The 26,453-nt window shown below is 43.3% G+C and overlaps 1 protein-coding gene across 2 annotated transcripts in view; it reads right to left on the reverse strand.

Annotated features, from left to right (window-relative positions):
• The window catches only part of EPHA3 (EPH receptor A3), a 908,976-nt gene that overhangs the window by 20,264 nt on the left and 862,259 nt on the right, over positions 1-26,453 (reverse strand). For both annotated transcript variants that reach the window (XM_069637202.1, XM_069637201.1), the window contains exon 16: positions 13,019-13,174. In XM_069637202.1, coding sequence (XP_069493303.1) covers positions 13,019-13,174 — 156 coding nt within the window. The remainder of the gene's footprint in view (positions 1-13,018; positions 13,175-26,453) is intronic.

Below are 26,453 nucleotides of genomic sequence, written 5' to 3' on the forward strand. Positions count from 1 at the left end.
AGCTGCTCAATTTTGTACATAGTCCCAAATAAAACCCTTAGAACCAGATCCATAATTTGTATCCTCTTGTTTTTGTGACTGGACACTGCAGTTATGCTAGTGTATATAATGAAAAAAAGCCCTACAAAGTGAGGTGTGGTAAGAGGCCAATGAAAATGGTTGATTAGGTCCCTAGCTGCATGCCTTCTTTCACATTAATGGGCTAAAAAAGTATTTTGGGGTGAAAGGCAGGCACAAACCCTGCTGAAGTGATTTGTACAATCACAGCAGAAAGAGCATAGTGCACTTACTGGCACAAGTAAAAGATCAGCAGAGAGGTACAAGTGGAGAAGGAAAATCAGCAAGGCTGAGGCCACTGGGCAGACTGCTCTGCAGGTTTGGACAGAGTGGGGCAAGCTGGTGGTCTGACTCTCGATGCAATAAAGAAAAGCAGGAGCCACAAGAGGCAGAGGGAGCAGTAGATCCGGGGAAAATTCATAGCGGTGCTCAGAGGCCCAAGGTCCTACAGGCTCAATGATACAGGGGGTACACCAGCAACATAGAAATAGGACTTCAAATGAGACAGACATAATCTAAGAGTTGATGTTATTGCTTACGCGGATGACCTCTTGATAATAGATTACACACCTGCTGGGTTCCAAAGACTTCTGGATGGGGTATCTGGCTACTTGGAGAGGAACCGTCTCAAAATTAACCCTGGAAGTCTTATGAGCTATCCTACTGCACAAAGCGGAAACCCAAGTCTTATTCTTGGAAACTAAATGACTGACATAGAAAAGGTTTCTTCCATAATCTACCTTGGTTGTTCGATTTAATCGAAAAACCAATTTCAGCTTCAAAAGATATATTGCAAAAATAGCTACTAGTATTTCCCTCATGGAGGCACTTCGAATCAAACTTTGTGCTTTCTCCTTGCTGCCGTTAACTGAGCTGTATAAGTAAAACATCACTGCAATTATACTGTATGGTTGCGAACTGATCCCCTTTTGTGGCCGAAGCTTTCTGTATAGATTGAAAGGGAAAGTTTGGAAAGCATTTTAGGTCTCCCAAAATCCACACCCATAAGTGCTATTAGACTGGAAATGGGCTTTACATCTTGGTGGGCCAAATACGTAAAAAGAAGCTTGTCCCTGCACTCTAAAACTATGGAGGCCGAAGGAAATTCCCTCTGTTCCTACATGAAAGATCTTCTGCAGGGTTGCCTGGCTCGACCCTCCTTTTTGCTTAAGTTCCACAAGAGGTGTGATGATTTTGCTGGTATGATCCCTCGGACAGTGATTTTGTGAAAAAAGGAAATCTATTGTCTGGGTTAGAATTAATGACTATGACGATGTAAGAAGATTGGTATTGTTCAGGGACAACCAGTATATGTTCTTTTTTATCAGGAAAGCTGAAACCTTATTTGAAAAAATGTCCATCTCAGACACACTGGGATCTTTACTTTAAATGTTGTCTAAATGCTCTCCCCACCTTAGAAGCTATAGGTCATACATTGGGTATAGCAAGGGACATGTGTGGGTGTCGAGTGTGTGGGTCAGCCACAACTGAATCATTGGCCCACTTGGTATCGGAGTGTTCTTTTTTCATGGATCAAAGAATTTGTCTTCTGGGGGCTTCCTGCATTCGACAGCTCTGGTCCAGACCAAAAACCTATGGGAGAGGTTGATGCTTACCTCGGATGAAGCTTTAATAATTGCCCTGACAACGCTTTTAGAGGAAATCTTACAGGTCTTGAAGACCAGAATGGTTGAGGGGAAGCAGCATGGAGGGCGATTTGGGACTAACCTATGTGCCCAATATGGGAGAAAATGTTGTTGAGATATTAAGTTGTTTTTGATTAAATGGTTTACAAACAATGTCAATGTAAATCTAGATTGTATATTTTGTAGCTGATTTTGTGTTGTAAACTGTAAAACACTTTTAATAAAAATATATAAAAACAATATAAGGTGAGTGTTTAACAGGTATGGTTATTGCCACTTATTTTTTGTTTGATTATTTTAAATCCTCAACTTCTTAACAATTAAATCATTATTTCTTTGTAGAAAGAGAGACTACCTGCTGCACACCGATTAGTCACATTTCTGAAAATAGAATGCTTATTGTTCATATTTATTGTATCCATGAAAGTAGAAATATATGTATATTTGAGGTACCACATCTTGCTTTTAGCAAAATGTATCTCTCCTAATTACATGTCACTGAAAATTGTATAACTTGTTTTTTTGTTACAGTTTCTCAGTATCTACAAAAATGATGCTTGCAGGATTTCTGTTTAGTGTTTTCCTTATATATCTCACGCTCATGCAGATGACTACATACATACTGCTTATTTTTCTTTTGTATTGTGTGGTACTTGGAAATCTTAATAAAAGAATGGTATAAAAGCCCTAAAAATTCAGTACAAAACTTTGGTTGTAGGGAAGTGATCATTAAGTTTCACACAAAAGACGTTTTGAAATTCAGTGAACACAGTTTGTTAAAGGGACATTACTGGTTCATTGAAAAACATTACAAGCTACAAATGCTCCAGTTATGGTTCCTAAGGGAATCATGACTAAAGGGAATGCCCGGGGCATTCCCAAACCACTTGACTAGCCCAGTGTGGTCTGCAGTCATACCCAGTGCCATTGCAAAGCAACAAAACCCACCAATTCACAAAGCAACCATAACTCAGTCACCATTATTCTAGCACAAACATACCTCAGTCATTTCCAGATCTAGATATACCCTGGTGCACGATTATGCGATACAACACAGGCGTGCATGATAAGAATAGTTCGCAGTCAACACAGTGTGTGATTTGAAAGGATTGCACAAGAAGGAGAAATATATACAAAGGTTTGGCAGGTATGTGTTATCTCGTTGTCATGCATAACCACAAAAGATAAAAAGTTGATTATATCTGGGGTGAAGCTAACGCCTAGTTGTTAATGTTTTTTAGAAATTCGCCCTGAGGAAGGACACAGTCGGAAATGCATCGGCAAAGTCTTCTGCCACAATAATCACAATAAAGAAAAATTAGAAAATAAAGATGTATATGTGATTGAGATACAAACAAATGATAGAAGTCGATCCTTGGTTGATTGACTGCAAACAAAGCATCGCCAAAACTTGAAGTCTGAACGATAATACATTGGAAGTAGTATTTACTACATAAACAGGCGTCTCCAAAGTTCAGTGGCAGTGCCACTGAACTACTCTCTCCTGTTACTTTTCTTGTGACACTGTGTCACGCCCCTCCGAAGGCGGTGGTCCTTGTGGCATCGATGGACCTTAGGACGGCGGGTGTCAGCCATTTTTACTAGCAAGATGGCCGCCGCAACTAGAGATGCGGGTCTAGCCACTGCACGACTCGGTATCCAGGAAGTGCTGTCTCCCTACCCGAGTGTAGGTATATCTGTTCCTGTGATCAGCACATGAATGCGTTGCTACTCTGCTACAACAACGCTACGTAAGTTTGCATCTAGGTATCCTGATACGTCTTGCTAATCACTAACCTTTCGGCATTCTAAACATTCCTACCCTGTCTCAATTTCAGTGCACTCCTCACCGCCTCTCTGTCTCCCGATTCCACTGACTCCATCTCTTTCTCATCTAAGTTTGCCCACCGGTCTCGTTCCGGAGTGCGGTAAGCTTCATTCGGGACTCACCGGCATATTGATTTCCCGTTTCTCTACCTTTGCCGACTCACTATTCTATCTTCCTTCTCATAGTTACAGGCTTATGTTACACCAGTATTGCGACCGCCCGTGCAAAACCCTGCACTATCGAAACAACTCCTAGCCCCGCCCTTCTTGCCTCTCAGGTAAAGATTCCCCCGTGGCTTTCCCCTATTCGATCTAGTTCTCTTTCTAGTTCTAATCACAACCTTTCCTTACTATCGTAGAGGTTTTCTGAAGTTTCTGACTGGCACCTTTTTCCACACATCGTTCCTGTTTAAGGGTAATCTACATTCCTAAACCTCTTACATTTCCATATTTCACTTACCTGCTTATACTTACCAGTTTCTTTCTCTTTCAAGACGAACGTCCTCCGGACTTCACCTGAATCTCCGCTGCAATTGAAGACATCTTTCCCGCAACCTTCGACACAGGGTTTTCTTCCCCAGAGGGTTTCCCTGGGACCTCTTCTCCTACCTGGTTATCTGGGTGGGGGAAGAGGTACTTGGGAGGCTTTCACTTTCATCTCCCCGTTTGGAACAAGGAGAGTGTTCCCCTGCTGGAAGGTGTCAGTCACAGGATAGGAAGAGAGTTAACAGTGAGTCCTTGGGGTAACCTGCCAGCTGTTAAAGTTTGTAATGATTATTGTGACTATCATCATTTCTGACAGTTAGCAACGCCCAAATCATATGTTTTTGAAATTTAACCTGAGTTATCAGGAATTCTGAGCAGGTTATCTCAGGGGTTCAGGGTTACAAGGGAATATGGACGCAGCCCAACATCAGCAATTAGTTACTGCTGTACAAGCGTTGACGGCTGAAGTGCAGGCTTTAAAACAGGAGAATGCCTTTCTCCGCGAACAGGTAGGCAGAGTCCCTAGTTGTTCTGAGATACCTCCTGGCCCAATTCCGGGGGGTTTATACGATGGTAATCCTCATAAACGCAAGGCCTTTATTGAGGCTTGCACCGTTCAGTTTTCATTCATGACAGCCTTTTTTGAAAGTGACCGTGATAAAGTAGGACACATGATTGCAAATTTAACAGGTCCCGCTTTAGCATGGGCCACGCCTCTTGTTACTACAAATAATGCTTTGTTAGATTCTTACCCCGCCTTTTTGAACAGTCTCAGAGCCATGTTTAGCCGTCAAGAAATCACGGTTTCAGCCCAAGAACAGTTATTGGATTTCAAACAAGGATCCCAAGATCTGTTGTCTTATATCACCACTTTCAAGCAGTTAGCAGCTGGCACGTCATGGCTGACGATGCTCTGATCACTATATTCCGTAGGGGATTAAACGAGGAGTTAAAAGATGAGATCTCCCGAGTACCCAGACCTCCAAATCTGGCAGAATTAATAACCATGGTCATGCAGATGGACTACCGATTGCAAGAAAGACTAAAGGAACGACGTTGCGGCCGTCCCGTGAGACAACCTGTTACATACTCTCCTAGTGTAGGGAAATCTCAGACTGAAGAACCTATGCAGATAGGAACTACCTGAGGCCGTCTTACCCCGGAAGAGAGCAATAGACGTCGAGTCAAGGGGCTGTGTATGTATTGTGGTTCCAAGGAACACACCATTCAAGATTGTCCTCTCATCCCAGTCAAAAGACAGGGAAACGCCATTTCCCAACCGCAAGGGAACCGTGGCTAGGGAGTCAGTAACAGGTTCCTCATCCACTATGTTACCATCACAAGTAACAGAGATCCCTGATCTTACTATGCTGGCCTTGCAAGTCCATATCAAATGGGGAGATTCAGATTCCATTCCGGTCACGGCCTTAATAGACTGTGGGGCTGCGGGGAATTTTGTCGATACCTTCTGGAAGACCACTCATAACATCCCATGTTCAGTTAAGACCTTGGCAATACCAGTTGAGTCGGTGGATGGTAGTCCGTTAACTTCAGGACCCATAAAGGAACAAACAATACCCTTGCGGATGAATATTTCCTCCCATCAAGAATCTATTGTCTTTGATGTAATCCGTACAGCACACTATCCAGTAATTTTAGGGTTACCCTGGCTTCGAGCCCATAATCCTTATATCAATTGGAAGGCGGGCACTGTCTTTCTGGGATCTGAACATTGTTTGACGCACTGTCTCTTGGACGGAGCTGTTGGGTTTCGTCCTACTATCTCCATGTTGGAAAATACGGGTTCCATCTCTCTGTTTAACCATATTCAGGAATTACCCCTCGAATGCAGGCAATTTCAGACAGTATTTTCCGATTCAGAATATGCCCAACGACCCCCACATCGGAGAGATGACTGTGCCTTGGAACTAGTTCCAGATGCTCCGATTCCTTTCGGTCACATGTATGTCCTATCAAGACGAGAACGTGAAGTCCTTAAGGAATATCTCCAAAAGAATCTTCGCAATGGACTTATTCAAGAATCCACCTCGCCAGCTGAAGCCTCCTTATTCTTCATCCCCAAGAAAGAATCCACGGAACTCACACCGTGTATAGATTTCCGGGGCTTGAATAAAATTACAATCCCTGATCGCTATCCTATGCCCCTCATACCAGATATACTCGAAGCCGTTAAAGGAGCTACCATCTTCACAAAACTAGATCTCCGCGGGGCTTACCATCTCATTCGTATACGAGCTGGCGATGAGTGGAAGACGGCATTCTGTACTCCTTTGGGACATTATGAATATAAAGTAATGCCTTTCGGTCTGTCCAACGCCCCCGCTGTCTTCCAACGCTTTATGGACCACATATTTTCAGATATTCTTCTTCACACAGTTATTGTCTACTTAGATGATATTCTGGTTTTCTCTACATCCCCATCGGAACACCATCAGCATGTGAAGGAAGTCCTAAGGAGACTGTTTAACAATCATCTCTATTGCAAACTGGAGAAATGTGAGTTTCACAGGAACCAGGTTGCCTATCTGGGATACATAATATCTGCAAATGGGGTAGCCATGGACCCTAGGAAAGTTTCAGCTATTACTGACTGGCCTATACCGATGTGCATCAAGGATCTGCAGAGATTTCTGGGATTTGCAAATTTTTATAGACGTTTCATCCCACATTATTCTCAAGAAATCCTCCCACTGACTGCTCTTCTTAAAAAAAATGTACGGTTCTTTTGGTCAGAAGAGGCACAACTAGCATTTGAGAGACTGAAGCAACATTTCCTCACAGGACCCATCCTGATTACTCCAGATCAAGCCAAGAGATTCATTGTTGAATCAGACGCATCTCATCAGGCCCTTGGTGCCGTTCTGCTTCAAGAAAATGATCAAGGAATAGAATGTCCTATAGCCTATCTTTCTAAAACACTATCTCCCTCTGAAATAAATTATTCAGTGCTTGAAAAGGAACTACTGGCTATAAAAAGGGCATTTGAAGCGTGGAGACACCTGCTATTGGGAGCAAGACACCCAGTTGAGGTCCGAACAGATCACAGTAATTTACACGCCTTACAATATTCTCAGACCCGAAATAGCCGACAGGCACGTTGGGCACACTTCTTTTCACCGTATGAGATTGTATTCACCTTTATTCCCGGAAGAGCCAATCTCAAGGTGGATGCTTTGTCTAGAAAGGATTATAATTCCTCTACGCCCTTCCGAGCAGAGCCTCTGTTTCCCCGAGCCAAATTTGTGCAGGTAGTTACCACATTTCTTCAAAACATGGCTAACTCGACTTTGCAATTCATCCAGTTGAATCCAAAATTTCTGTCAACCTGGAAACTTACCTTGGTCCAAGGATGTGCTTATAATGACAAGAAGCTCTTTCTCCCTTCGAGTGAACTACGAAGAACGGTTCTGAATCTTTGTCACGACTCTTACCTAGCTGGTCACAGAGGTGTGGCTAATATTAAAGAATTGATCCAGCGAAATTTCTGGTGGCCGGAAATGACTCGAGACATTATAGATTATGTTTCCGCTTGTGCCATATGCTTGCAATCTAAATGCCCGCGATCTGCCCCTTCAGGTCTCCTCTCAGTAATGCCAGTTCCTAACCGTCCTTGGCAAATGATTTCAACAGATTTTATTGTTGATCTGCCAATCTCGGACGGTTGCACAGTAATCATGGTCACAATCGATTACTTTACAAAATTGGCACATTTTGTTCCACTTCCGCGGATTCCTACCGCATCCCAGATGGCAAAGATTTTTCTTTCACGAATTTTCTCTCTTCACGGACTTCCTGAGACCATCGTTTCTGATCGAGGTTCAAAATATACGTCTCGATACTGGCAGCAAGTATGCAAGAGTTTGCATATCTCCCGAGCGTTGAGTTCAGGATTCCATCCACAGACGAATGGTCAGACAGAACGTCTAAATCAGACCGTGGAGGGTTATTTGCGTTGTTACATCTCTTCCTCGCAAGACAACTGATGTCCCTTGTTACCTTTGGCAGAGTTTGCATATAATAACTCTCAACACTCAGCCTTGGGGTTCAACCCTTTCTTTTGCTCCTACGGATATCACCCTCTGTGTTTTCCCAGTGGTCCAATCTCTGCATCTAGGTTTCCCGATGTGGACGATCTCATCAATGCTATTCAGACGGGACATCGAACAGCCAGGACCTCTCTTCTGGAAGCCCAGGCCCGTGTCAAACGCTCTGCTGATAAACATCGCACTCCAGCTCCGAGATTGGTGCCAGGAGATTTAGTTTGGTTGGCTTCCCGATTTTTGCCTCATCATCTGGTGCCGTGCAAATTGTCCCCAAGATACTTCGGTCCCTTTCCTGTTTTGCAACAAATGGGATCGACTGCTTACAGGCTCAAACTCCCTCCGCCTTGGTCCAGGATTCATCCTGTTTTCCATGTGTCGCAATTGAAGAAGGACGTGGTGGATCGTTTTTCCCGAGTACGGATGGGTGCACCCCCTCCTGTCATCACCCCGATGGGTCCCGAATATGAAGTGGCTGGTATTTGCGATTCTCGTCTTTTTCGGGGACGTCTGCAGTTCTTGATTGACTGGAAGGGGTATTCTCCGGCTGATCGCTCATGGGAACCTGCATCGGCTGTTCATGCTCTGGCTCTGGTCCGCCGGTTTTTTCGATCCCATCCGAATAAACCGGGCGGCCCGGGGCATTTGAGGGTTCATACTGTCACGCCCCTCCGAAGGCGGTGGTCCTTGTGGCATCGATGGACCTTAGGACGGCGGGTGTCAGCCATTTTTACTAGCAAGATGGCCGCTGCAACTAGAGATGCGGTTCTAGCCTCTGCACGACTCGGTATCCAGGAAGTGCTGTCTCCCTACCCGAGTGTATGTATATATGTTCCTGTGATCAGCACACGAATGCGTTGCTACTCTGCTACAACAACGCTACGTAAGTTTGCATCTAGGTATCCTGATACGTCTTGCTAATCACTAACCTTTCGGCATTCTAAACATTCCTACCCTGTCTCAATTTCAGTGCACTCCTCACCGCCTCTCTGTCTCCCGATTCCACAGACTCCATCTCTTTCTCACCTAAGTTTGCCCACCGGTCTTGTTCCGGAGCGCGGTAAGCTTCATTCGGGACTCTCCGGCATATTGATTTCCCGTTTCTCTACCTTTCCCGACTCACTATTCTATCTTCCTTCTCATAGTTACAGGCTTATGCTACACCGGTATTGCGACCGCCCGTGCAAAACCCTGCACTATCGAAACAACTCCTAGCTCCGCCCTTCTTGCCTCTCAGGTAAAGATTCCCCCGTGGCTTTCCCCTATTCGATCTAGTTCTCTTACTGGTTCTAATCACAACCTTTCCTTACTATCGTAGAGGTTTTCTGAAGTTTCTGACTGGCACCTTTTTCCACACATCGTTCCTGTTTAACGGTAATCTACATTCCTAAACCTCTTACATTTACATATTTCACTTACCTGCTTATACTTACCAGTTTCTTTCTCTTTCAAGACTAACGTCCTCCGGACTTCACCTGAATCTCTGCTGCAATTGAAGACATCTTTCCCGCAACCTTCGTCACAGGGTTTTCTTCCCCAGAGGGTTTCCCTGGGACCTCTTCTCCTACCTGGTTATCTGGGTGGGGGAAGAGGTACTTGGGAGGCTTTCACTTTCATCTCCCCGTTTGGAACAAGGAGAGTCTTCCCCTGCTGGAAGGTGTCAGTCACAGGATAGGAAGAGAGGTAACGGTGAGTCCTTGGGGTAACCTGCCAGCTGTTAAAGTTTGTAATGATTATTGTGACTATCATCATTTCTGACACACTGTGTATGTCACATGTTTTGGATGACGCCTTGAATTTCAATAGAAGCAGTGACGAATGTCCAAGAATTCTTTTTTTTTGCAATTTAAGCAGTGCCCACCTCATTCATTGCACTTGCTCAGTCATTTCCATGCCAGTCCCAAAAGGACTGTAGAGATTATATGGAACACTGGTAGACAGCCTGAGCATCGCATGGCAGTGGGTGAGTTATGGTTGCATAAGGACCGGGTGGTCAAGTTATGTTTGATTTAGAAACCTTTGCTGTTGAATTTGTGGAGTTTTCTTGTTTTTCATTGCAACCATAACGTCCCTTAAACAATGTTTTTTCAATTCCTTGGTAGCGGAAGACCCCTCTCCCTTTTGTCTGCTCTTTTTGTAAATCAGCCATAATCTTTTCCAGTGTACGTATTAAAAAGCAGATGCTTCTCAGCTCAGCCTTCCAGGATGGATTTAATTGCAGAATTACCAAAAGTGCAGCAGCATATGTCCATTGTTACATCTGACCACATGAGGCACTGAACATTCGGTAGAAAATGAAGGTCTACGCTGGACCCTCGCAGTCTGTTCAGGCATGCTGCACTCAGCATTGCATAGAAAAATCAGAGTGCATAAACTGTTTGATGGAAAGATGATATTTAGATTAGAGGAACAAAGAGGGCTGTGAAATGAGTGAAATACATTGGATAAAATCCCTCATTGTATTGTTTCTATGCTTTTGTAAAGCCTCAATCGATTCCTTTAAAAAAAAGGTAAACAAGATATCTAGCACACAGTTGTGGCACGCGACATCTGTGCTCACAGCAAGATTTTGGAAGAAAGACGAATTGGAAAACATTGTGTCACTATTATGACTTTTTAAGACGCAGGAAAGGTAATGTATTTTCAAGGAATGACCAAGAAAACTGTAGAACTCTGGCTACATGCATAAGGACGAAGCACAATAATAGGTTTGAAAATGTTTTTTCATCGAAAATTGACTGGGCACTCACCTTATTGTGGGCATTTGGTCAAACACCACATTAATAACAATCAAGATACATTATACAAAAATGCGTAAATGATAACAAGGGGAACATCCATAGTATGTACATTCAGAAATCAAAAACTCTTGGTTAATATAAAAGGTTACATTTGTTGCAATAGTTAAAAAGGAGCGCAAAGTCACCCCTCCCACTCTCTTTGCAAAGCTGTTGCATCACCTCTGCTCGCCTCCCCTGGTCAGGGAGGCAGCACAGTCCACAGCCTCATCTCCCGCTGATCTTATGAGAGTGAGGCTCTGGATCAGACATAACTATATTGACCTAAGAGTAACAGGGGGAAAAGAGGGAGAAATAAACTACTGTTCTCACGTATTCTGAGCCGCTGAAACACAAGATAACCTCAAATCCTTTCTTTTCCTGGTGACATAATAACAATAGGGGCCTTCTTGGGAAGGGAAATGATAAGGTGGAGGTTTGGCATATAGTTAAGGGCGCTAGGCTGCCTTTAGATTAGAGGGATAGTGTAACGGCGGATGCAAGGAAATGGGTGGCAATGGGTTCAAAGGAGCGATAAAGAGGGATTGGAGACTTTGTGATAATCAAGCCAACCTTGCCTTCCTATTTGGGGAGAGTGAATGGAGGAAGTAGAGTCTGTGTGAAGGTCAGTGAGTGTGGCAGCACCATTAGTTGATAGACAGATTTCAGTGATACTGAAGGCTTCCAAGGCTGAAGTGTGTATGTTGTGATCGTCAGGGTCTTACGGTTACCAGTGCCCGATATCCCGGTGTTAGCGGGATATTACGAGTGCCAGCAATGGCAGTAAGTTCCCATTCCTCCACGGAATGGGCTTGCCGCAATCACTGGCACCGGTGGTACCGGTGCCAGTGAATGCAGCAATTATTTGCTCATAGGGCCTGTACTCCCGGCAGGTCAAGCCTGTCGGCAGTTCTCTGCCCCTACCCGCAAACTTGGAGTGTGCTGTTGCGGTAAAAATGCCAGAGCAGGTATTACCGGCATTTTTTCTGCCATATCTACTGGACCAGGACACTTGTGTGTTTAGAAAGGAAGCACTTGGTTTGCAAGGACATCTTAGGCACTGGCCAATTTCCTTGCAGACCCATTTGTTCGAGGCTCATTTGCTCTTTATTTTAACACAATTCACTGCAAATCTAAGAGGGGTTTGGTTTAGGTATTTATTAGGGTGGGGAGAACGCAGGGCGGAGCTGCGGGCGGTGTACCCCACATTAATTTGCTGCAAGATGTGTTAAAAAAAAGTGAACAACTGGGCCTCAAGCAAATTGCTGCGAGTAAAACTTGTGGGAAACCCATTTCTTAACTATGGGATCACTATTCGCTCCCTATCTGCGAGGCACTATATACCACTTTATATATCCTTTGTAACAAAAGACCATCCAAGGTGCCAATGCAGGTCTCCATATACTTCATATACACCCCATTCCCATTACTCACATTGTGCTAAAACTATAAGGTATTCCTTGCAGCACTCGGCTGGATCTTTACATTAGCCATTCTGCACACATCAACACAGCAGCAAAGGGTTCTATATCTATTATTTTACTGTGCAGGTCTTTCCCGCGCAGTAAATAATACATCGAAGCTCCTTCCATCGATGCTCGGTCCCAGCCCAACACGCCTCTTGGAAGGAGGATCCTCCGTTTCACCCCTCAGCTCCTGTCTGTGGTAGGCATGAAGGGGAGGGTCCAACTAGCCTTACACTCCCCCTCTAGCCCTATCCCATTCCCATATATATATATATATATCGTAGGTTTGCAAATGTATTGCTTGCATATTTTTGGAAAGGACCAGGTCGATTAATCAGGATTGAGCGAAGCAACAGATGCAACATCTCACCTCCCCTCTGCAACCTCATCACAGCAAGACTTCTCAACAAAGAGGAATTTGAAAACATTTTGACACCATTATGACTTTTTAAGATGTTGCGATGTTAATGTCTTTCCAAGCACCGAGCAAACAACGTTGATAGCTGGGAATTTACACATGGCAAGTACACAGTAATAGGTTAAACATGGATTGGTTTGTGAACATGAACGGACTCTTCTTTTCACGGCAGCTCTAAAAAGCCTTTCAGAGCCAAGTTTTAAAGGAGAAAATAACAGCCCAGCACCGACGGCCACGCGGCGTGACACAGTCATCGGCTGGGCCACAGAAAAGGACTTACTCTGGAGACATCTTTGCTATCGTCTCGCAGGAACTGTACCCAACCCCCGTGAAGATGTCCTGGCACTGCCCTGTCCGAATGTCGTCCAGCCAGTCTCCAGTCACGCGGAAAGCGGTGATGTCGACGTTATTTTGGTCCAGCAGCAGGTTCGAAGTCCTGGAAAAACAATGAGGGAAAACGAGAGCGGCAGTGAGAGCGCTGTGCCACTTGGTTCCACAGCTTCGCGCGCGCAGCAGCAGGCGCCTGCAGACGTCACGCCGTTTTCCCGCTCATCTGTGGAATGTATCTGTCACCGAGGCCTCGTCGGCTCGGCTTGGCGGCACTGCGCAGCCAGTGGCGCCCCCAGAATTTTTTTATAGGGGTGGCCTGATGAGGCCACAGGAAATCTTGGGGTGGCACACAAACACATAACTGCGCATAGGAGGGGGCGTGGCAATGATGTTTGTGAGCAGTGGGGGCAGGCCAGCAGGGAACATATTTCAACTACTTCTTTTGGTACACTTCGACCACTACCCGCAAGCATCTGTACTCTATTACGCATCTAAGATAGTTGCGAAAAAGGCCCAAACTGTCATTGACAAATGTGGTCCACTTTTTTATTTTTTTCAGGTTCACTGGCCTTTTTTTTGGGTCACAGTTTCACCATGCGTCAAATACTAAGAATTGCAAATCTGTTAGAAAAGAGTAACAGGTATGATACTTTCTACCCCATCAGGTCTCTCAAGTACGGGTCCTTAATATTTAAAAACAGAACTGCTAAGTAGTGGCTGGCCATCGAGAACTACCCACTTAGACCGGTGACTCTGGGTGAGTGGCTATGGGCCCCTAAGAAGTCTTTCCCTAATAGTGTATTGCAACTCTTTGCAATGGGTCCCCTTTTGAAAGTATGGTGGAACAAAAAAGAGATGGAAGGTCTTACAACCTGGCCCTCCCCATTGAGCTGTATCTGGGCTCCAACCATCAGAGACAGAATTCATGAACAGAACTGGTATCAGGAATGGTATGAAGTGGGACTAAAAAGAGTGGGGCAAATCCTAAAGCGAGATGGATGCATGTCAATCCAGGATCTGGAGGCAGCATTGCACATGAGATTCCTTGACATGTTCAAATACCTGCAACTGAAAGGTGTGCTCACAAAACCAGAGTGGAAAGATGAGCTTCGGAGAGACCTCACCAATTTTGAACAGATACTTGGCAACACCCACTCGAATAAAGGCCTCACCTCCCGTCTATACGGATCCCTGATAGTGGAACGGGAACACAACCTGGAGAATCTAAAAAAGAGATTTGAAAAAGATCCAGGCCCGTCACTATCAGACCAACTGTGGTCAAAGATGTGTGAAACTGTGCACAAAATATCTATCTCAGCGCAATATAAACTGCATGGTCTGAAGTTATTGCACAGGTGGTGTTATGACCCCCTCACAGTGGAGTCACTTTGCTGAAAATGTTGGGGGGGGCATAACATCTGAAGAAAATGTGCCTCAGCCAAATTAATAGGGACAAAATGGTGTGCCATGAAAGTTGGGGGGGACAAACACCCCCGTGACCCCCTAAAATTACACCCATGCCCCCTCAGACTCTTCAAGATGTTCAGTCATGCTAGCCCCTTGTGCTGGAGGGAGTGTGGAAGCCCCCCCGATTACTGGCATATGTGGTGGGTGTGTCCACAAATCCCAAATGTATTGGAGTGAAGTACTGGCCTGGATAATGAACATAGAAGAGATTACCATGGACAGGGACCCAAGGCTGGTGTTATTCGGACTTGAGGAACAAGAAGGGCGCTGGGTAAAGGCCCGCATATGACTCACTTCCTCCTGCTGGCCGCCAGGGTCTGTATCACCATAGGCTGGAAAGACAAGGACCTTCCGACAGAGAAAACATGGGCCAGAAAAGCCAGAGAACTCTACGTAATGGAAAACATTGGGGGGCCATCCACAATATATCTATCCCCTAGCAGGGAAATTGAATGTGCTCCCTTCCTCAAAGCCTACAAAGGAATGAAAGAATATCCCGAGCCCCAGGTACACCCATTGAACAACTTGCCCGCGACCCAAGGACCAAAACTCACGGCCTGTCTCGTCTCCATTGCGGGGGGGGGGATAAGGGAGAGGGGTGGGAGTTAAAATCAAGTTAAATGTTAAATGTTACCCAAACTGATACTTTTGCGGAGATTAATGTTTGAGCGCTGTTCAAGAGAGGTGCAGTTACATACGCTTTGAAAACAATCAATAAAAGTAATTTTGAAAAATAAAATCAGAACTGCTACAGCCTAGCTGCAAACATTATGGAAAATGTCCTAGTCGTTTACACGGGAGCCACATTTCACATGCACATTCAAGAGGCACCTCGCCTGACAGCCAGGGCAGTTTCTGGCAAACTTGGTGCCCAGAGCGAAACATCAGAATGGGCCTCCCCCACCCTCGACTAACTGGCACACTTCACTCCCAAACTACACCTCTGCTGTGCAGCAAAACTCCTCCTCAATATGAATAAATAATGCTATATAAATTAAGCTGGTTTCATTACATTGTAATTCAAGTACTTTACAGAAGAATTCTAATGTGAAAACACAGCTGTTGCTGCCCAAGTAAATGTTTTTTCTGTCACCTGCTCTTAGGGAAGGCCTTGCCTGAATGCAGTTTCAAACTGTCTGTACCGGAACACTGCGGTGTGAACAGCCTATCGGTGTTTGAGGGCCCACTGACCTGGCCCTGTGTTGCAGGTGTTGTGTTCGTACCAGCTCACTTGTATTTCGCAAGGGGCAATACTAGACTAACCATATGAATTATTTTCTGATAGAAGTTTATAACTCCAGGATGGACAGTCTGGTACACTCTTATTGTGCTCTTTCAAAATACCTCTCTGAGAGTGGGAAAGGGGACACAGTACCAATGGGGATTCCTGTGTACTTTGCATTGAATCACAGAGCATTTCAGGACCATAACAGTGATCCGAGATCTCTACATTTCATAAACAAGTCTGTGATAAAAGGATTGTATGTGTGAATCTCTAAATGCATAACTGATGGATGGCTTGGTGCTCACATCACGGTTCACAATACTCACCCTAACAATAAAATGTTTGTACATTGAACCATACATGCTCATTTGGACAGCTTAAGTTTTTGGATGCGAGTATAAAAGGCTGCAACATCAGCCACTCAAATGGGGTACACCGTACAACGGTTCTTTTGCTTCTTGTTTAAGTGTGGGCACAGTATGGCATGCTCATCAGAGTAACATACACAAAACGGTCCAGTGTGATCTTGTTTGGACATTAGGCACATCAGACAAAAACAGGTATATGTACTGTTACATCAGGGAGCACCACATAGACACCATTAAACAACAGGGTCAGGGTGGTGACTTGTGCAGCGCACAAATCATTGCTGCACACATCACTGCATTGTTTTGCCATGGACTACTGTCTGCATGGTGACACACAATGAACCCCACTTTCCTAATCAAGGTGCCAAGTGACATTGAGTTGCCATCTGGTCTGTTGTGCGCCCGGGCCAAGAAACAGGGCTGCTGACAGCCATACATTGAAAGATTCCCAACTGACTAAAGTTACGATTCTATTGTGGGAAGAGAAGGCTCTGGCAGTCTGGCTCAGTTGCACATATATCATCCAATAAAGCAACACCAGCTCCGGGTGCCACACACAGACACATTCTGCTTACCTCAACTCTGTGAAGTGTGGTGGAAATAAATCTCTCAGCGCTGGTCTCCATCTCCTTTTGCAGTGCCACCAATCCAAAAATATTGGCAGTGTGTTAACTTTGCCCCCAAACTGGCACTGCGGCCAGTTGCTAATATCTTTACTGCCATGGACCTGCATGGCTTCTGGGCTCATAATAGCCTGTGTAGCTCTGAGCAATAATGCTTAGTTATCAACAACTTGTGAAACAAAGCCTGGTCCTACCATCATTAAAGAAACACAATTTAAATCCACCCTGAGGGCCGATAAAACTATAAGCTCATATCAATGTTTCATTTCACAGCTGCAGTTATTGAATCAGAGGTAATGGTTCAGTTATAAAATGACCTAGAATAATTGTCTGTTTTCTGATGTTTAGTCTGGCTGTTGTCCCTTTAGAAGAACTGAAGCTGACATCATGGATGTGCATGGGAAATGAGTATGCCTCAGGGGTAGAGGTCATCCGCAACACAATTAGCATTTGACATAGTGGCATACATACAGTAGTCTCCTTGACTGGGCGATGGGGATTATTGAGGCGGCAATGCCCTGGATGCACTCCTGTATCATGAACAGAGATCAGGGTGCCAGCTAAGTAGTACTTTTTGATATTCTCCTGCCATTGCAACCACAGGTACAGAGATTGGTGAAATCCTCCCACTGTCTGTACACCATGTCTGATGTTAAGTAGGCAGCATCAAACGTTCTAGTTAGAGGCGGTCCTTTTATTTTGTGTTTTATACTGCTCTGCTATGTTCCTAAACATCTCCAAGAAGGCAAGCTTCCAGCAGTCCATAATAGGGCTGTTTGCATTATGCTTGACCTCGAGAAATACGGCAATGTGTCTATGCATCGAAAAGCACTTAGCTAGTTTCAATACCTGTCAGTTATCAGATGCAGCTTCGGGTTGCCAGCCTGGTCTTGGTGTGAAACAACACAGTATGTGCTGGCAGACGGCACGACAACCTACATGCAGCCAGAACTTTGGAAACCCAGAAATAAATACAGCCTGGGAAGCGCGAGCCAATTGCCAAAGGAGAAATGCGCGCCTGCAGGCACAGGCTGTATTTATTTCCAAGTCCGTCCAGTCTGGGCTGTGGGCTGTGGCAAACCGCGGCAGAAAAGCAAAAGCAAAAAGAAAAATACTGCTTTTTTTGTTCGCACTGAACTACTGCGAATGCTATTTCCCATGCACAGTTCAGAGCGAAGAAAAAAAAAAAATTTCCCTTCAAATTTCACAGGGTGGCCAATGGGGGGGCCAGCATCTTTATAAGGGTGGCCGTGGCCCCCCTTGGCCACCCCTTGGGGGCGCCCCTGTGCGCAGCACTCTGTAATCATCTTGTTAAATGCTGCTGCCGCCGCCATTGAGCACACCCTGTGAATCAGTGCATTGGTTTGCCTTCATGATGTATAGTCTAACATTATAATCGTAATTTGTTTAACCATTAGCTTAGATGAGTGTAATTCAAAATGCCCTCATGTTATTCTCAGAAACAAAGTTGAACACTCCACTGGATGTTAGAAGTCATAAACTAATTTTACATTGCTTTACATTAAAATGAAAGTGTGTGTAATCAGCAGACAGCGCACATTCTTCACAATGAACTGACTCGATTAAATGAAAGATCACAACACCGTGCCTATTTATTGTTCTACCATGGCATCCAAAGTGTTACATAGTATGGGGAATTTCCTAACAAATTGACTGGATTTCAGTTTTTGAAGGCTGCTGTATTATGGACATACTGGGCCTCATTACGAGCTTGCCGGTCCGAATACAATGGTACCGGTAAGCTTGCCGGTACCGTTGTATCCAGACCAGCAAACTCTTAAGTTGTGCTCGCGGGTGCCTTTCATTCTGCCAGGTCTGCCCTGGCGGAATGAAAGGCACCCGCGAGCACAGCATGCCTGTAGCACCGGCACCGTTATGAACAGTGCCGGTGCTACAGGCATCCCCATTCCCATTGAGCCCTATGGGGCTCAAATGAGAATGGGGATCACCCAATTGCAGCACCCGCAAAAGGGCAATTACTGGGTCCGGCGGGGCCAGAATACCCCAGTAATTGCCCATTCGCGGGTGCTGGTCTTTCTTGCAAGTTTGGAGGTAGCCTGCCGGTTTTACCGGCAAGGCTACCTCCAACCTTGTAATGAGGCCCACTGTATACGTGTGTGATGTGCTCTTTCTACACCAATATCCTTGCGTCTGGTGCACCTGGATATTACAAACAGGGCTTCAAGGCGCCTTCTGCAATTGCACATTTCCCAGTCCTCGTGGTACGTATGAGTGTGGGGCTACTGGGGATTAGTTCAGTGCACTGCATTGTTTTATTCAATGAGGCGTAACCTGGTGAGAGTTAAGGAGCTCCCTTGCCCACATCTATATTTCTTATTATACAATGCATGCAGGTGTCCACATTCCACCTCACTTGATGACATTTTTTTAGACTACCCCTGGGTGGTCTAAAAATTCCAGACCATGACTGCGTTTTGGCGGGGCGCCCAAGTGGACAAGACTCCGCTGCACGGGATGCACAGCCATTAAAAGCACACAGGCTTTCAATGTTTTAATGTAAGTCCAAAATATGGCAGTACTTCTTACAATTTACAATTTGTTCTTTTCAGATGAATTCGTCTGTCTTTTTTTGGCCAAAATGAATGTTGCATATGGTACATTCTATTTTTTTTAACTTCAGTGTTTATTAGGCTTTTGGATGATTAAACAACAGTCGCAGGCAAAAGCGATTGTGGGGTACTCTGACATCATTCAAACATTTGATAGAAAAACTTAATAGACTATTCACTTTGCCAGAAATGAAAGGGCAGAAGAGAAGGATGTGTGAGATGAGAAGGAAAGGTTGAAACTTTCATGTGGGATGTTAGTAAAAGGATGGCATTTCGGTATGGGTACATGTAGACTGGATGGTATGGTAGATGTGATTGGTGAGGGATGTCAAGGCGAGAGAGAAGTCAGTTCATGAATTGTTTATGATTCATGAAATGTCTTGTTTCTCACTCCAACTGAATTAAAGAATATTGCTACATACAATTAGCAAAGGTGGGTGAAGCGTCAGATTTTCCGGGCGCCAGGAACCGATAGGAAACCTCCAGTTACCACCTGCATTTCACCCCGGCCACTTGGGCCTTGCTTTTCCAGTGGGTCACTATTTTGTATTCATTGGTCAGTGCACAGGCATGTATCCACGCCCGCCTCCCCCACATCTCATCCACTTCCAACTACAATTAGTAAATAATCTACGCCCTGGCATCAACACTTCTCTGGCAAAACACGTTTCATCAGCTATAAAAAACGCAAACTAACTGTAACCATGGTATTATACATAGTATAACCTATTTTTAAGAAAAGCCTAGGTATAGTATGTAAAACGTCACCTCTTGCTGGCATGATGTGGAAGTAGGTGCCCACAGTAGTTAAGGAATCTCTCTCTTGAACTGTTTTATGTACAGTCATTTGTACATTATTCTATGTGTAAGGCCCTGCATTGCGTAGTTATACAAAATTATTCTCAATGCTATACACATATTATCAGAGAAAAAAGAGCATATTGGAAGGCTGTCATTCACTCACAGAGTCAAGGCATAAATAAACCCAGTTAGATCAAATGTTGTTGATACTTTGTATTTTTCAAAATGTTCATAATATGTAGCTCACGAGGGCATAATGGATTAGATAATTATGCTGGTAATGCAATATTCTAAAGCATGTACAGAAGAACACCTATTAATGTGTTTATGTACAATTGCATTTTCCGGTGACTACGATCCCACTAGCCCTATCTGGCATTGTCAATTGTGAACGTTCATGGGAGTTGAAGTACAAAACATCTGCTGCAACACACCTGCTATAGGTGTTATGACATCACTAGCTTGGTGGCAACACCAGGCTCAGTGAAATAGGTGGGCTCTATGCCAGGAGAATATCGGGATATTATCAGCCCTTGAGAAGCATACTAGATTCTATGTCTGGTGTTACTCTCTATGTGGGGTCTAGGGTGTTCCCTCACATTTATGGCTAAACCCCAGGGGCTTTGCCGTCCAATTTCATAGCTTATGGATGCTCTTTTGTTATAGATTGTTTGTCTTGATTTCCATGTATCATGAAACTTGAAGTCTATTTTGTATATCAGTGGCGGCTGCCCATGGGGGCAAGAAGGGCAGAGCCGCACCAACAATGAAAACCCCCGCACCATGTCCACGAGTAACAGAAAAATCCTGCTACTCGTGGGAATGGTGGGGGCTGCACTGAATGTGCACCAAGGAGCGCTGAAATCAGCCATGCCAGCCGCACATGCGCACTGCAGGCCCTCCGAGGCCAGCAGTGAAAATCCGATAAACTCGGCTGAAAAGGATGCCTGGGGGTGTTAAGAGAGAAACGCCTCCAAGGCATCCTTTTCTTCATCCAACCCCCATGTCCTATCCCTCAAACAGAATTTATCGAGAGGATTTGGGTGAGGAGGTGCACTCATAGGTTATTCAAATTTTAATTACTTAACTCACTTGTGGTTATTTAGGTGCAATCTGTATAGAGTCTGTGCTACCAGACCAGAGAAGTGTACAGAAAGAAAGGGTCAGCCGTCAACAACGGCGGACATTACAGATGCACACTTTTGCGCTGATACTCAGCCAAACTTTTTCCTTGAACTTAACGTATAAACTAGAATTCTTTTTATGTAAAAAACACAAAAATATGTGTATCTTTATTTTTCCATTTTTTCTTTTTAGCACAGCGTTCTCAACAAGTTTAGAATTCACTCATTTAGACCTTCAACAGAATTTCAATATTTTATATATGTAACCTCATGTCATTATATACATGATTTTTTTCGCCCTCCTAACACATTTAACATGATGTATAACAACAAAGTTTTAACGATACATCAAATTCAATTCCACTTGAATACAATATAATGTTCAAAAAAAGTGTTTCTGATATCCTGTATCTGTTGTTCCAGTATGACTGCCCTAATGACGGGCTTCTGGGGTTTCCACTACGCGTTTCGGGCACTTAATAAGCCCTTCTTCAGCTGGGAATATCAGATTTTTCTGTCTTTTTTCTACAAAATTAAATGTAGAGAGGGAACTCAATTAATATCTCTTTCTGTGAAAAATGTATTTAAACACATTATTGGAGACTATTTACACTTCACTAACCTCTGTCCAGGTAAACCGTTGTGCGGTAATACTTTGCCCGCTGCTATATGATGGCTGCTTGTATCTGCATATAGCTGTTAGTGTTATTGCTGGGATTCATCAAAGTATAGAAATAAAACATAAATCAAAATACCAAAAGTCACTACTCTGTTCCATGTGTATAGAGACTCACACTGCTATGTCAGAAAGAGGTAAATGTGGAGCGATCACGAGTGGGACAAGTCGCTAAAAACAGCGCTGGGTCCCACTCTGTGATCACATATTAAGGAAAGTCGATTTTCTATTCTTGTTGGACTCACCCATTACTGATGACTCAGTCCACTTCTAGATGTTCGTTTCGGTGCTGAGTCCATTGACCATTCTGTATCTTTGGCGAGAAAAGGGCCGTGTATAGCCTTTTTTATCCGGGACGGAGCTCCGCATCCTGCCTTGGTGTCCGTACCACACAGGAACTCCCTCGCGGTGCAGCGTCTCCGTGTCCTGTATTTCAACTTTTCGAAAGGATGTGAACGTGTTGCTGTAATTAAGCCTTGCGTAGGTGTAATGCCTAGAAAACTCTTTCTATCTTTCAACCCTTAGTCGATTCCTTAGCTACACTGTTCGTCACGGTCACGGTACTGAGTTCTGGGTCCTGCATAGTCAGGTTGCCAAGCAACCGCTCTCCACTTTTCTGTCTATTCCGTTGCCTGTTCAAGTTCAGGCACATCTTTTGGTGATCGCCATGTTGGGTGAGGATGTAATCTAAACTGTACAGATTAGATTGTGCATTGCTAATCATGTTTGTTAATGCTATCTGTTGAATTATTTACAATACTGGTACATTTTAAACAGTACAGTATAATACATTTAAACGCACTTTGAGAGAGAAAAACAGTTGGTGTGTATTACATTTACGAATACTGTTCTCAATGAATTAGTACTTGAAAATTCTCCAACAATATAGTAAATAATGAACATTTTGGGGGATATGATCATATCTAAATCCATGATATCACATATACACATTTCCCTACTATCACAGATGACTCATAGTCCACAACTTCTCAATATTTCATTCACATGAACCAATCTGACATAAAATAATTTAGTGGGTTGGTATATACATCAACAAAAAATATCATTGATTGAATGTGAGTTAGTTAGTCACCTCTATACTCGGTGCTGGTTTATAGGGGGTCTAAGGGAGTGGATACACCTTAGTTCCAATTCACAAAAAGCAATTTAAATCGCATTCCATATTCATACCCCTCGGGTACATACTGTCCGATTTCTCTATCCAAAAAATCTCTCTCTGCTGTAAGAATGTGTTCAAATTCCCCCCTCTCCTGGGTAGATTAACATGTTCCAGAATCACAAATTTAATGTGTGCGATCGTGTGTTTTTCTTTCACAAAGTGTTGAGCCACCGGAGATTTTTCTGATTTTTGACTTATGTTTGATTTGTGCTCACACCATCTTGTTTTTACTTTTCGTCCTGTCAGTCCTACGTAATAAAGTCCGCTTGGACATTTTATTCCATAAATTACATTACAGGTATCACAAGTTGAGGTGTGTTTGAGTTGAATTCTATTTCCATTATGTGGATGATATATCACATTTCCTTTAATTAGATTGTGACAACAATTGCAATTATTACATGGAATGGTTCCTTTATATGTTGTCTCTTTTTTCTTTTCATGTCCAATATCTGATTTCATTAAATCTCGTATAGATGGGCTTTTGGCATAGGCAAATAATGGTGGATTCGGAAATAGAGCTGTTAGAGTTGGATCCAATTCTAATAATTTCCAATTCTTTTTGATTATTTTTCTGATCGCATTACTCTGTTGTGAGTAAGTAGTTACATAGACCATTTCAGTTGCTGTTGTTTTTGTTCTTGGTGTCATTGCCTCTGTCCTTGCCATTCCTTTTACTTTTGCTGAATGTTGCAATACTGTCTCTGCACTGTATCCGCTTTCCAAAAATGTTTTGGTTAAATCCCTTGCTTTGATATCATACTCTTCCTCTTTGGATATAATCCTCCTATATCTCAAAAATTGGCTCAAAGGAATACTTTCTATAGTTTTCTTGGGGTGAAAACTTGATGCTAACAACAAACTATTTCTGTCTGTAGTTTTTGTGAAAATTGTCGTCTCCAATTTGTTCTCTTTCAGATAAATTTTCACGTCCAAAAATTCTATGGACGTTTTACTTAATTTATGTGTGAATTTGATTCTTGGTGTAATCGTGTTCATGAATTCATTCAAGTCTTCCACTGTTCCATTCCATATTCCAAACAGATCATCTATGAACCTCACAAAACATTTCAATTTATTCTTCCATCTCGGGTTCTGTAGTACATGTGTTTCTTCCAAGTATGTCATGTAAGTGTTAGCATAACTGGGAGCCATAGCCGCTCCCATGGATGTTCCTGAGATTTGGATGAAGCAACGATTCTCAAACATAAAGTAGTTATTGTTCAATATGATAGTGAGTAACTTAAGTATAAATAAGCGATCACTCATAACTGTTTCTCTTGTATTTAATAGAAGCCATTCCATGGCTTCTAATCCTTCCTGATGATTAATGTTAGTGTAGAGACTCGTCACGTCCATCGGGAACATGATGTCTGTTTCTTCCTCAAATTTAATAGATTCCAGTATTGTCAAAAAATGTTTTGTGTCCTTGATATATGTTGTTGATTTTTGTGTCAAGGGTTGGATTACCTTATCAACATATTGTGCCAATGGCTCCAGTAGACTATTCTTTGCTGCAATAATAGGTCGTCCCGGTGGTTGTTCGACATCATTACCAACAAGACTAAGATGTTTTTAATGAAGACTTATCCAATTATGCCAGTAAATACATACTGCCTAAAATTCATAAGAACCTCGAACAACCCTTTGTGAAAGAAAAACACACGATCGCACAAATTAAATGTGTGATTCTGGAACATGTTAATCTACCCAGGAGAGGGGGGAATTTGAACAAATTCGTACAGCAGAGAGAGAATTCTTTGGATAGAGAAATTGGACAGTATGTACCTGAGGGGTATGAATATGGAATGGGATTTAAATTGCTTTTTGTGAATTGGAACTAAGGTGTATCCACTCCCTTAGACCCCCCCTATAAACCAGCACCGAGTATAGAGGTGACTAACTAACTCACATTCAATCAATGATATTTTTTGTTGATGTATATACCAACCCACTAAATTATTTTATGTCAGATTGGTTCATGTGAATGAAATATTGAGAAGTTGTGGACTATGAGTCATCTGTGATAGTAGGGAAATGTGTATATGTGATATCATGGATTTAGATATGATCATATCCCCCAAAATGTTCATTATTTACTATTTTGTTGGAGAATTTTCAAGTACTAATTCATTGAGAACAGTATTCGTAAATGTAATACACACCAACTGTTTTTCTCTCTCAAAGTGCGTTTAAATGTATTATACTGTACTGTTTAAAATTTACCAGTATTGTAAATAATTCAACAGATAGCATTAACAAACATGATTAGCAATGCACGATCTAATCTGTACATTTTAGATTACATCCTCACCCAACATGGCGATCACCAAAAGGTCTGCCTGAACTTGAACAGGCAACGGAATAGACATAAAAGTGGAGAGCGGTTGCTTGGCAACCTGACTATGCAGGACCCAGAACTCAGTACCGTGACCGTGACGAAAAGTGTAGCTAAGGAATCGTCTACGGGTTGAAAGATAGAAAGCGTTTTCTAGGCATAACACCTACGCGAGGCTTAATTACAGCAACACGTTCACATCCTTTCGAAAAGTTGAAGTACAGGACACGGAGACGCTGCACCGTGAGGGAGGTCCTGTGTGGTACGGACACCAAGGCAGGATGCGGAGCTCCGTCCCGGATAAAAAAGGCTATACACGGCCCTTTTCTCGCCAAAGATACAGAATGGTCAATGGACTCAGCACCGAAACGAACATCTAGAAGTGGACTGAGTCAGTCAGTAATGGGTGAGTCCAACAAGAATAGAAAATCGACTTTCCTTAATATGTGATCACAGAGTGGGACCCATCGCTGTTTTTAGCGACTTGTCCCACTCATGATCGCTCCACATTTACCTCTTTCTGACATAGCAGTGTGAGTCTCTATACACATGGAACAGAGTAGTGACTTTTGGTATTTTGATTTATGTTTTATCTCTATAGTTTGATGAATCCCAGCAATAACACTAACAGCTATATGCAGATACAAGCAGCCATCATATAGCAGCGGGCAAAGTATTACCGCACAACGGTTTACCTGGACAGAGTTTAATGAAGTGTAAATAGTCTCAAATAATGTGTTTAAATACATTTTTCACAGAAAGAGATATTAATTGAGTTCCCTCTCTACATTTAATTTTGTAGAAAAAAGACAGAAAAATCTGATATTCCCAGCTGAAGAAGGGCTTATTAAGTGCCCGAAACGCGTAGTGGAAACCCCAGAAGCCCGTCATTAGGGCAGTCATACTGGAACAACAGATACAGGATATCAGAAACACTTTTTTTGAACATTATATTGTATTCAATTGGAATTGAATTTGGTGTATCATTAAAA

The sequence above is a fragment of the Ambystoma mexicanum genome, chromosome 7p (genome assembly GCF_040938575.1).
Source record: "Ambystoma mexicanum isolate Mex_15411 chromosome 7p, UKY_AmexF1_1, whole genome shotgun sequence".
Classification (NCBI taxonomy): Eukaryota; Metazoa; Chordata; class Amphibia; order Caudata; family Ambystomatidae; genus Ambystoma; species Ambystoma mexicanum.